The 12,500-nt window shown below is 45.2% G+C and overlaps 1 protein-coding gene across 1 annotated transcript in view; it reads left to right on the plus strand.

The window, feature by feature from the left end:
- LOC121583774 (voltage-dependent T-type calcium channel subunit alpha-1G-like) overlaps positions 1-12,500 on the plus strand; it is a 206,764-nt gene that overhangs the window by 101,376 nt on the left and 92,888 nt on the right. The window contains exons 13-17 of the mRNA XM_045226451.1: positions 116-181; positions 5,773-5,866; positions 9,222-9,403; positions 10,284-10,607; positions 11,229-11,509. Of these exons, the coding sequence (XP_045082386.1) occupies positions 116-181; positions 5,773-5,866; positions 9,222-9,403; positions 10,284-10,607; positions 11,229-11,509 (947 nt within the window). The remainder of the gene's footprint in view (positions 1-115; positions 182-5,772; positions 5,867-9,221; positions 9,404-10,283; positions 10,608-11,228; positions 11,510-12,500) is intronic.

Consider the following 12,500-nt stretch of genomic DNA (forward strand, 5'->3'; position numbering starts at 1 on the left):
CTCTCTCTCTCTCTCTCTCTCTCTCTCTCTCTCTCTCTCTCTCTCTCTCTCTCTCTCTCTCTCTCTCTCTCTCTCTCTCTCTCTCTCTCTCTCTCTCTCTCTCTCTCTCTCTCAGGCCCCCCCTGTCTCTCCACCCTCTACAACCCCTCTGCACGACGCCACGGCTGTTGAGACTAACCAGGTTGACAGTGTGTGTGTTCAGTGTGTGTGTTCAGTTGGTGTGTGTGTGTGTGTGTTCGCCGTCTTAACTGTCGTATCAGAAGGTTGTTTGGTAGTTGGTTGTTTTTATGTTGGAAAGCAGATTCTCTCAGATTACTCTCTCTTCAGGTCCACTGGTTCCTTCCATTAGGGGTGCAAACAAACAAACACACTAGACTAATGCTAAAGCATTACACTACCGGTCAGAAAGTTTTAGAACACCTACTCATTCAAGGGTTTTTCTTTATTTTTACTATTTTCTACATTGTAGAATAATAGTGAAGACATCGAAACAATGAAATAACACATATAGAATCATGTATTAACCAAAAAAGTGTTAAACAAATCAAAATATATTTTATATTTGAGATTCTTCAAATAGCCACCTTTTGCCTTGATGACAGCTTTGCACACTCTTGGCTCTCTCAACCAGCTTCACCTGGAATGCTTTTCCAACAGTCTTGAAGGAGTTCCCACATATACTGACCACTTGTTGGCTGCTTTTCCTGATGCAGCACTCCATCGCTCTCCTAATTGGTAAAATAGCTCTTACACAGCCTGGAGGTGTGTTTTGGGTCATTGTCCTGTTGAAAAACAAATGATAGTCCCACTAAGCCCAAACCACATGGGATGGCATATCGCTGCAGAATGTGTGGAAGCCATGCTGGTTAAGTGTGCCTTGAATTCTATATAAATCACAGACAGTGTCACCAGCAAAGCACCCCCACACCATAACACCTCCTCCTCCATGGTTTACGGTGGGAAACTCACATGCGGAGATCATCCGTTCACCCACACCATGTCTCACAAAGACATGGTGGTTGGAACCAAAAATCTGAAATTTGGACTTCAGACCAAAGGACACATTTCAACCGGTCTAACGTCCATTGCTTGTGTTTCTTGGCCCAAGCAAGTCTCTTCTTATTATTGGTGTCCTTTAGTAGTGGTTTCTTTGCAGCAATTTGACCATGAAGGCCTGATTCACACAGTCTCCTCTGAACAGTTGATGTTGAGATGTGTCTGTTACTTGAACTCTGTGAAGCATTTATTTGGCCTGCAATTTCTGAGGCTGGTAACTCTAATGAACTTATCCTATGCAGCAGAGGTAACTCTGGGTCTTCCATTCCTGTGGCGGTCCTCATGAGAGCCAGTTTCATGATAGCGCTTGATGGTTTTTGTGACTGCACTTAAAGAAACTTTCAAAGTTCTTGAAATGTTCCGTATTGACTGACCTTCATGTCTTAAAGTAATGATGGACTGTCATTTGTTAATTTAAATGCATTCCAGGTGACTACCTCATGAAGCTGGTTGAGAGAATGCCAAGAGTGTGCAAAGCTGTCATCAAGGCAAAGGGTGGCTATTTGAAAAATCTCAAATATAACATATATTTTGATTTGTTTAACACTCTTCTGGTTACTACATAATTCCATGTGTGGACTATAGAGACATCAGTGCAGTCAGTTAGCGCCAACAGGACAACTTTAGAATAACAAGGGTACAGTTAACCCTGGGAGAGGGAGTGATAGGAGAGTCTGCTCTGTGTGGTCTGTAGTAGTTAACCCTGTAGTTAATCCCCCCCAGCGTGTGGATGTGTCGCCTTGTCCTGTGCAGTCCCTGTATTTGTGAACATGAATACTTGCGTTAGCACCCAGCGCTAATGCCTTGGCTTTAGCGCAGCGGGCTAACACAGTCTCGAGTCATGCAGGCAGACGATCGAAATCTGGTTGACACATCTGCATCTGAGGCCCATCGAAGCGGCAGTGAGACTAGAGACCATTAGAGGCGTTGTCAGTGACTCCATCAACGCTCCCACATACACACTCCCCCCTCCAAAGCACACTCACACATTTCTCCAACTTGTGAGAACCTATCTATTATTTTCGGTGCTCCTGATCGACTCCCAGTGGAATACCGTTCCCGCTCCTTGTTCCTTCCTCTAACTTTGCTGTTTTTTAAATAAAATGCCACCCTTGGAGCAGCTATTGATAGGGAACTGCTCTGCCTAGTTGCCTACAATATGTTAAATGTCTTGTTAAAATAATCAAGATGGATGATCAAATCAACCAAAGGACTACAGCTCAGGTCAAATCAATAAACATATTATAGATTAATGCATTATTAGATCAGTACATTCCCTTTCAGATTTAGAATGTGTCCAGCTGTGAACAGCAGAATGACTATCAGCCCGTTCAGACTGCTGCTACTGTGAGAGACGGGTCAATAGTAGAGAGAGTAGAAGCAGAGCAGAGCTTCATCTGATTCAACACGTATCACATCACTGGAGCCTGGGCTGCAAACTCAGAGTATCAGACACACTGCCAACTCAGACAATACAGACCTGTCAAGCAGGCAGCAACCAGCCCTAAACAATAAGGTCTGAGCCCCATTTGTGATCAGTAATCGGAAATGAGGTTCAACTCTCAGTCTGCCCTAGGTGAGCTGGCTAGTTAGCTTATGGATAGGCAGCTTAGGGCTGAACCTTACACTGTATCTCAAATGGTCACCTTACGGTCAAACACTATGTTTCAGACAGGCATCTTACGGTTCAACCTCATTCCTCTTCCCCAGAAAGGTGATATGGGAGTCAGGCTGGCCCCGGGGTCACGGACATGGTCCCGACCAAGGCCCCGGCTATGGTCCTGGCTACATCCACATAGGAGGCCCCAGCTAGGGTCCCTTCCATACAGGCCTTACTGGGCTGTCCCTCTCTCTACAGTGGTCTCAGGGGTCCGGGAGACTCAGCTGGGCCCCTGGACTAGTGTTGGGCCCACCGTGAGTACCACACACACACACACACACACACACACACACACACACACACACACACACACACACACACACACACACACACACACACACACACACACACACACATACACATCTCATACACACATATACAGAGCAACACACACAACCATGCACTATGTGCCACGCTAGAGGAAAGAAGCTGGGCCTCACTCTATCAAGGACGAGAGGTGGCGGGGATTGGGCACCCACAATGCTTTGCGTGCCCACCATGAGTTGTTGGAAGTTCACTTCAGCCCAAACCACCAAGTAGACCTTCCCCTCTCCTCCCCTCCTCTCTGACCTACTCAGTTGCCAATGGGGAGGGAAGGAGTCTGGGTACCCACAATGCTTTGTGCTGAGGCTCTGATGAGCTTGTCCTGTCACAGCTGTTTTATTCATTGTTCGCTGAGAGAAAGGTCCAATAGAATCTGTGTTCACTTCCGCTTCTGACCTGCTATGTTTGTTGCACTGTTTTCCTGTTGTGGTTTTAGCTGTCTGTAGCTTAATCCTCTGTGTTGGTGGTGTGTGTTTTGTAGACGTTGCAATTCTCCCATTGGTTTCTGCTGTACACCACCTGTGTTCTTACTCAGATACTGCTGAAGGCTATTTTTCATTTCAGGGAACAGAGTTAAACAACAAGCATTAAACAGCTCATTTAAAACCAATGGGAGACATCACAGCTAGATCCTCTATCGATCCTTTGTCTGAATGGTCAGCACTGTTTTCACCCTGCTATTTTAAGTCCTATCCTCTCTCTGAGTCAGAGGTTTAGGGGTTTAGCTGGAAGATCCACAGTCAGATTAGTACGGAGAAATAATTTGGCAGCCATTACAGATGCAGGTATAGGCCTATGGCTGATTGGCTGGCTACTTCATTACCACCCCTCTCTCCTAGTCGGTCAGGAAATCAGTTCTGATAGGTTCACACGCACACGCACATGCACACGCAAGGAACACAGACACGTGGACAAGGAACACACGCAAGGAACACTTACTCACACGCACCTCGAGAGGAAGAAAGTCATTTGTGAGCTTTGATGAGAGAAATTTAGATTTGGGTCTTTAGGCAATTCCATTCTATAGAAGCTATAGAAACCACACTCACTATGCATATATTAATAACTACTGCATATAACTGCTGTAGACTGGATACTGGTCATAGAGGTAGAGAGATGGAGAGGTAGAGAGATGGAGAGATGAAGAGAGATAGAAAAAGGGAGAGCGAAAACAGAAAGGTGGCAAGAGAGGAACATGTTTTACTGTAAATATAGGGAGAGAGAGAAAGAGAGAGAGAGAGAGAGAAGAGAGAGAGAGTGAGAGAGAGAGAGAGAGAGAGAGAGAGAGAGAGAGAGAGAGAGAGAGAGAGAGAGAGAGAGAGAGAGAGAGAGAGAGAGAGAGAGAGAGAGAGAGAGAGAGAGAGAGAGAGAGAGAGAGAGAGAGAGAGAGAGAGAGAGAGAGAGAGAGAGGACAAAACAAGAAACAAACAGTTCTGCCATTCTGACAAATACACTGGGTGGATGATTTGTATTAGACCACACTGAAGGTTGTGTGTGTGGCCCTGTGTGTGTGTGTGTGTTCTCTCCTGTCTGTGTATCAGACCACACTGAAGCTCTGTAGAATGCATGTGTTTACGGGACCTAGATAGGCATGGGGTGAACCCGTCATACGGGTAGAAATAGCACTATTTATCTTCACAGAGTGATCACCCACTCCTTCTCTGTACCGCTCCATGTCTCTCTGGTCCATCACAGGAAAGCAGTCTGAAACAGACAATCTGTCACTATAATATAATCAGTCATATTACGTCATCTTCTCTAATGGTGCTGGTGCCCTACGTAACAGGAAATATGAGATATTCAATTTGGACTGTCAATTTGGACCTTCAATTTGGACAGTCAATTTGGACCTTCAATTTGGACCTTCAATTTGGACCTTCAATTTGGACCTTCAATTTGGACAGTCAATTTGGACCTTCAATTTGGACCTTCAATTTGGACCTTCAATTTGGACAGTCAATTTGGACCTTCAATTTTGACCTTCAATTTGGACCTTCAATTTGGACAGTCAATTTGGACAGTCAATTTGATCCTTGTGAAGTTGTGAAGTTGTGTGAGAGACTGTGTGATGTTGTCTGTGTGTAGCCTATGTGCTTGGATGCGTGCACATGAGTGTGTGTGTGTGTGTGTGTCTGCGCTGTGTGTTTCAGTGTGGTCTAAGACAACATGTTATCTACTGCCCCCTGCATGTTAGCTAACACCGTGTTTTTTTACAGAGCTGCCCTCCATCGATGTCTCTCTCCCTCCTTCTCTAACCTCTGCACCTCTTGACCTATTGACCTGTGAACTCTGAGGGCAGGCAGATCACACCCTCACCAGCCTGCCTGGCTACCGGGAAAAGTTGCCCTTAGACACAGATCGAGGAGCAGCTCACCCTTCCCATACACTAATGATTAGCATTAGGGGGATGAAAGCAAAACTGACCCAAGATCAGTATGTAGAGGCAGCTTCGTCATTCTCTGTCTGGCTTCCCTGCAGGCTATCACCAACCATTGCCTGACTCTATTATCTCCCTTTGACAAAATAACCATATTCTGACTTCTATTTGTGTGTGTGTGTGTGTGTGTGTGTGTTTGCACGTGTGTGTGTGTGTGCATGCGTGTGTGCGTGCATGTGTTTTGTGCGTGTGTGTGTGTGTGCGTGGGCGTGCGTGTGTGTGTCTGTGTTTGCGCATGTGTGTGTGTGTGTGTGTGTGTGTGTGTGTGTGTGCGTGTGTGTGTGTGTTTGTATAGGGAGAAGACTCAAAGTCAGTGTCAGAGGCTGATTTATCATCGAGGAGTTTGGAGGATGTGAACGGCAGTGGAAGGGATGTGTCTGTCTCCCCGGGTGAGATGCACAAGCAAGCTAGCACACACACACACACACACACACACACACACATATTTGTGCATCTAAACTGAGATCTGGTGTTTGGAGGGTGTTTGAATGTAAACCTAATGTATGTTTTTTTAATAAACAGAATGTATTACATATACTGTAAAAGGCAGCATCAAAACACAAAAACGGTGTATCTCAGACTATCAATGGTTTAGAAATGCAAATGGTTTATAGCCTAAATGTTGACTGATGATAAGGGACTATGAACAACATGTTTTGTGGAATTCCACCTTTATTTGTTCAATGCTTTATTTAGATTAGAAACAGGAGGGGCAGTAAGATGGTACATTTCATTGGAATTTTACACACTCAACCAGAAGTTATTCTGGGGTGAATTGAAATTGACCAAAAAATAAACAACCAACATGAATGCAAGTCTACTGGTGACGCATTAAGACACCCCTCTCCCCACTCCTCTCCCAGACCGGGGTTAAATTCCCCCCTCCAACCCTTCAATCTGTCTCTCCCACCTAGCTGTCATTTCATAACTTTCTCAATAAAGTGTCAAAATACCCCCCAAAATATATTTTTTAAAATTATGCAAGTCATTTCAATGATTTGTTAATTTCATTTTACCCAAAAAATGTAAGAGTGAATACAACTTAATATTTTGCTCAAAATGTAAGTATCTTTTATGAAAGAGAGACAATTGCTTTCTTCAAAAAATGTTTTGAAGAAAGAAAAGCAGTTAAGAAGCTTTAAATAGAGGAAACGACACCAAAAGAGAAGGTATCTAATTCTGCCCTAAACACAACTCGAAACACTGAAAATAGTGTTTTGAACCTTTTTTGTTAGTGCTTCTAGCCCCTGGCAAGGTGTTGCATGGGAGTATGCTATACTTATTAGAATGAAATGAAACAAAAACCCTATCGATTCCACAAAAACCCTATCGATTCCATCGATATACATGATCAAATGCAAATCTTAGAATCAACTATTAAAGACTACCAGAATCCACTGGATTCTCCAATTACATTGAATGAACTACAGGACAAAATACAAACCCTCCAACCCAAAAAGGCCTGTGGTGTTGATGGTATCCTCAATGAAATGAAAAAATATACAGACCACAAATTCCAATTGGCTATACTTAAACTCTTTAACATCATCCTTAGCTCTGGCATCTTCCCCAATATTTGGAACCAAGGACTGATCACCCCAATCAACAAAAGTGGAGACAAATTTGACCCCAATAACTACCGTGGGATATGAGTCAACAGCAACCTTGGGAAAATCCTCTGCATTATCATTAACAGCAGACTCGTTCATTTCCTCAGTGAAAACAATGTACTGAGCAAATGTCAAATTGGCTTTTTACCAAATTACCGGAAGACAAAGCACATATTCACCCTGCACACACTAATTGACAAACAAACAAACCAAAACAAAGGCAAAGTCTTCTCATTCTTTGTTGATTTCAAAAAAGCTTTTGACTCAATTTGGCATGAGGGTCAGCTATACAAATTGATGGAAAGCGGGGTTGGAGGAAAAACAGAGAGTACACAGTGGCAAAAGTTCTGACCACTGTGACTGACCCAAACTTAAGAAATGCTTTGACTATGTACAGACTCAGTGAGCATAGCCTTGTTATTGAGAAAGGCCGCCGTAGGCAGACCTGGCTCTCAAGAGAAGACAGGCTATGTGCACACTGCCCACAAAATGAGGTGGAAACTGAGCTGCACTTCCTAATCTCCTGCCAAATGTATGACCATATTAGAGACACATATTTCCCTCAGATTACAGAGATCCACAAAGAATTCGAAAACAAACCAATTTTGATAAACTCCCTTATATACTGGGTGAAAAACCACAGTGTGCCATCACAGCTGCAAGATTTGTGACCTGTTGCCACAAGAAAAGTGCAACCAGTGAAGAACAAACACCATTGTAAATACATCCCATATTTATGTTTATTTATTTTCCCATTTGTACTTTAACTATTTGCACATTGTTACAACACTGTATATATATACATATATGTGTCTCCCGAGTGGCGCAGTTGTCTAAGGCACTGCATCGCAGTGCTAGCTGTGCCACTAGAGATCCTGGTTCGAATCGACCGGGAGACTCATGGGGTGGCGCACAATTGGCCCAGTGTCGTCCAGGGTAGGGGAGGGAATGGCCGGCAGGGATGTAGCTCAGTTGGTAGAGCATGGCGTTTGCAACACCAGGGTTGTGGGTTCGATTCCCACGGGGGGCCAGTATGAAAAATAAAAATAAATTATGTATGCACTAACTCTTAAGTCGCTCTGGATAAGAGTGTCTGCTAAATGACTAAAATGTAAATAATATGACATTTGAAATGTCTTTATTATTTTGGAACTTCTGAGTGTAATGTTTACTGTTAATATTTATTGTTTATTTCACTTTTGTTTACTATCTACCTCACTTGCTTTGGCAATGTTAACATACGTTTCCCATGTCAATAAAGCCCTTAAATTGAAATTGAAATTGAGAGAGAGAGAGAGAGAGAGAGAGAGAGAGAGAGAGAGAGAGAGAGAGAGAGAGAGAGAGAGAGAGAGAGAGAGAGAGAAGGAGTGGGCGAGAGGAAGAGATTGAGGGAGGAAGACAGAATTTTAAAGACGTACACCAACTGAGATGCATTCGTCCTCTCTCTGTCATGCCTTCATCTGGCTGTTGAAAATAATATTCCCCCATGCATACTTCTTGTCAGATTAGAGATAGCATGAAATATTGATGTGGTGGAGAACAGTAAGACATCCATATTTAAACTGCTCCTCCTTCTTACATTAGATATACTCTTATAACTGGGTCTCCCCCTTCTCTCTCCTTCCCATGTCCCCCCCCTTCTTTCACTGCCCCTTCTTTCTCTACCTCTCTCTCTTTTTGTCCATCCTCGTTTCACCTTTCCTCCTTTCCCTCCCGCCTTCCTCTCTCTCTCCTCCCTCTCTCTCTGCTTCCTCTCTCTCCTCCCTCTCTCTCTCTCTCTCCTCCCTCTGTCTCTCCTCCCTCTCCTCCCTCTCTCTCTCCTTCCTCTCTCTCTCCTCCCTCTCTCCGCCTCCCTCTCTCTTTCCTTCCTCTCTCTCTCCTCCCTCTCTCCGCCTCCCTCTCACTCTCCTTCCTCTCTCTCTCCTCCCTCTCTCTCTCCTCCCTCTGTCTCTCCTCCCTCTCCTCCCTCTCTCTCTCCTCCCTCTCTCTCTCCTCCCTCTCTCTCTCCTCCCTCTCTCTTTCCTTCCTCTCTCTCTCCTCCCTCTCTCTTTCCTTCCTCTCTCTCTCCTTCCTCTCGCTCTCCTTCCTCTCTCTCTCTCTCTCCTCCCTCTCTCCACCTCCCTCTCCCCTCCAGTAGTCCCTATAAACGGTCATGTTGACCTGAAGACCAGTCTGACCCCTCCTCTGATCACCCACACTGCTGCCACCCCCATGCCCGTTCCCAAGCTGCCTGCCGTGGGTGACCCTGCTATGGGCTACGAGTCCCGACGAGGCAGTAACATCTCCATGGACCTAGCCTGCTATGACAAGTCTCCGGTTAGTATATTCTGCTAGTACACTAGTACATCATCAATCAACTGGATCCTCCCAGGAAGCCATGAATTAGGCTCTGTGCCTCCTCTCTGCCTGATGTGCAGAACAACTAAGAGTGGAGATATTCAGTCTAACCTGTCTGGATGATGTTCAAGTTACATTTATGATGATTCATGATGATTAATATGACCTGTCATCATCTTAACTCTCTGAGTACTTACTGATGTCAGTTATGACCGATGTCAGTTATGACCGATGTCAGTTATGACCGATGCCAGTTATGACCGATGCCAGTTATGACCGATGCCAGTTCTGACTGATGCCAGTTATGACTGATGCCAGTTAGGACTGATGCCAGTTATGACTGATGCCAGTTTTGACTGATGCAAGCTACAATGATAACAGCTATAGTAATGACCACTTAGCATGATTTAATTATATTTATTTTTCATTTTTTATTTTACCTTTATTTAACTAGGCAAGTCAATTAATAACAAAATCTTATTTACAATGACGGCTTACCAAGAGGCAAAAGGCCTCCCTGCGGGGACGGGAGCTGGGATAAAAAGTTAAGAATGTAGGACAAAACACACATCATGACAAGAGAGATACCACAACACTACTAAAGAGAGACCTAAGACAGCAACACAACATGGCATTGAGGAGAATCTGATGAATAAGACGACCTGTAATGAAATGTAATGTACTGTAGTTTTTTATTTAGTTATTAAAGATCTCTAAGGGTTAAAATAGTTCCCCAAGGGTTACAAAAGTTCCCCAAATGTTACAATCCTTTCCTAAAAAGGGAATTCACTTAATCTAGCTTTCTTTTGTTGTTCATACCTTCTCTCTTTCTCTCCACCCTCCATCTTTTTCTCTCCAGACCAGTGCCCGTAGTACCTCCCCTTACGCCCCGTGGAGCTCTGCCAGTGGCTGGACCAGCCGTAGATCAAGCTGGAACAGCGTAGGCCGTGCCCCCTCGCTCAAACGAACAAAGCGTCAGTCTGGCGAACGGCGGTCGCTCCTCTCCGGAGAGGGTGGGTCCAGTTCGGAGGATGAGGAGGGGGTAGGAGGGGGGACTTCGGAGGGAGATGATGAGTCCCTGTGTCGTACCGACTCCATGTCCCAGTCCCAACAGCGACACAGGAGGATGGAGTCTGTGGAGACCAGGGGGTCCATAGACCTGGCCCCCGACACACTGCTACAGGTGAACACACACACACATACACACACACATACACACACACACACACACACACCAGGGGATCTATAGACCTGGCCCCCGACACAATGCTACAGGTGAACACACACACACATACACACACACATACACACACACACACACACACACCAGGGGATCTATAGACCTGGCCCCCGACACAATGCTACAGGTGAACACACACACACATACACACACGCATACACACACACACACACACACACACACACACACACCAGGGGGTCCATAGACCTGGCCCCCGACACAATGCTACAGGTGAACACACACACACATACACACACGCATACACACACACACACACACACACACACACACACACACACACACACACACCAGGGGGTCCATAGACCTGGCCCCCGACACAATGCTACAGGTGAACACACACACACATACACACACACACACACACACACACACACGCACACACACACCAGGGGATCTATAGAACTGTCCCCCTAAACACTGCCCTAATTGTATTGATAGTCCATTTTATGCAGCTATCACTGGATAGAACAGCTTTCTTCAGTGTTTTAAAATGCCTTCAAGTACCTATACATGACTGTGTTAACCATGGTTTTAAAACTCTAGGTGCCCTTCCTGTATCGCTCAACCAGTATGCACAGCTCCAGACCCCCCTCGCTAGGAGGCCTGAGAGCCCCAGAACACAGTGACTGTAATGGGAAAGGCACTCTGGCCCCTGGGGGGGCCCCGACACAGCTCTCCCTGGAGGACAACACAGAGGACGACGCGGCAGAGGAGGAGGTCATGGGTCGTTTCGCCAGGCTGTTACGCTGGCTGGAGCGGAAACAGCCAGAGTGGTGTCGAAAGAGAGATACCTGGTCCCTGTACATGTTACCCCCAGACTCCAGGTGATACACGTGCAAACACACACACACACACACACACACACACACACACACACAGCCACACACACACATTGATACAAGTAATTACACTATGATCTCATCCCTTCTCATCTTTGCATGTCATGCTTCATTCTCCATCTTAAGGTCTCACTCTGTTGATTCTCCATCTTAAGGTCTCACTCTGTTGATTCTCCATCTTAAGGTCTCACTCTGTTGATTCTCCATCTTAAGGTCTCACTCTGATGACTCTCCATCTTAAGGTCTCACTCTGTTGAAATCCCCATCTTAAGGTCTCACTCTGTTGATTCTCCATCTTAAGGTCTCACTCTGTTGATTCTCCATCTTAAGGTCTCACTCTGTTGATTCTCCATCTTAAGGTCTCACTCTGTTGATTCTCCATCTTAAGTAGAATCCCTCGATGGCTATGGTAGAACCCAGTGTCCTGTTCTAACAGTGTCCTTGTTGTGACCCAGTCGCAGTGTGCAGTAGGTTTTGTCCTGTTCTAACCGAGCCACTGAGGGCACAGGCACTGTGAGGAACGGAAAAGGGAAAAAGGGATAGCTAGTCAGTTGTACAACAATGCATTCAACCGATATGTGTCTTCTACATTTAACCCAACCCCTCTGAATCAGAGAGGTGCAGGGGGCTGCCTTAATCCACATCCATGTCATGGCGTCCATTTTGGCTCAGTACAGAGCCAGACACCCACCTGTTTCTATCAGGAGACAGAGGCTCTGTGGGAAACTTTAGTCACACAGCTGTTCACCATGACTACGGACCTCCATTCACCTCCACAAGCACTTAGTTATCTAACTCCTGTCTAGATCTCTTGTGTAGCTACAGTCATTGGCTAAGGAAGAAACAGGCCTAGCACCCAGGTTGTCAACATTCTGAATGAAAGGCAAAGTTAGTTTCAAAAAAGTTAAAAGGTATAATGAAAATGTCCACGAACATAAACTCATGAACGTGCCTGCTGTCAAACTCTGACAATCCA

The sequence above is a fragment of the Coregonus clupeaformis genome, chromosome 1 (assembly GCF_020615455.1).
Source record: "Coregonus clupeaformis isolate EN_2021a chromosome 1, ASM2061545v1, whole genome shotgun sequence".
In the NCBI taxonomy this organism is placed as follows: Eukaryota; Metazoa; Chordata; class Actinopteri; order Salmoniformes; family Salmonidae; genus Coregonus; species Coregonus clupeaformis.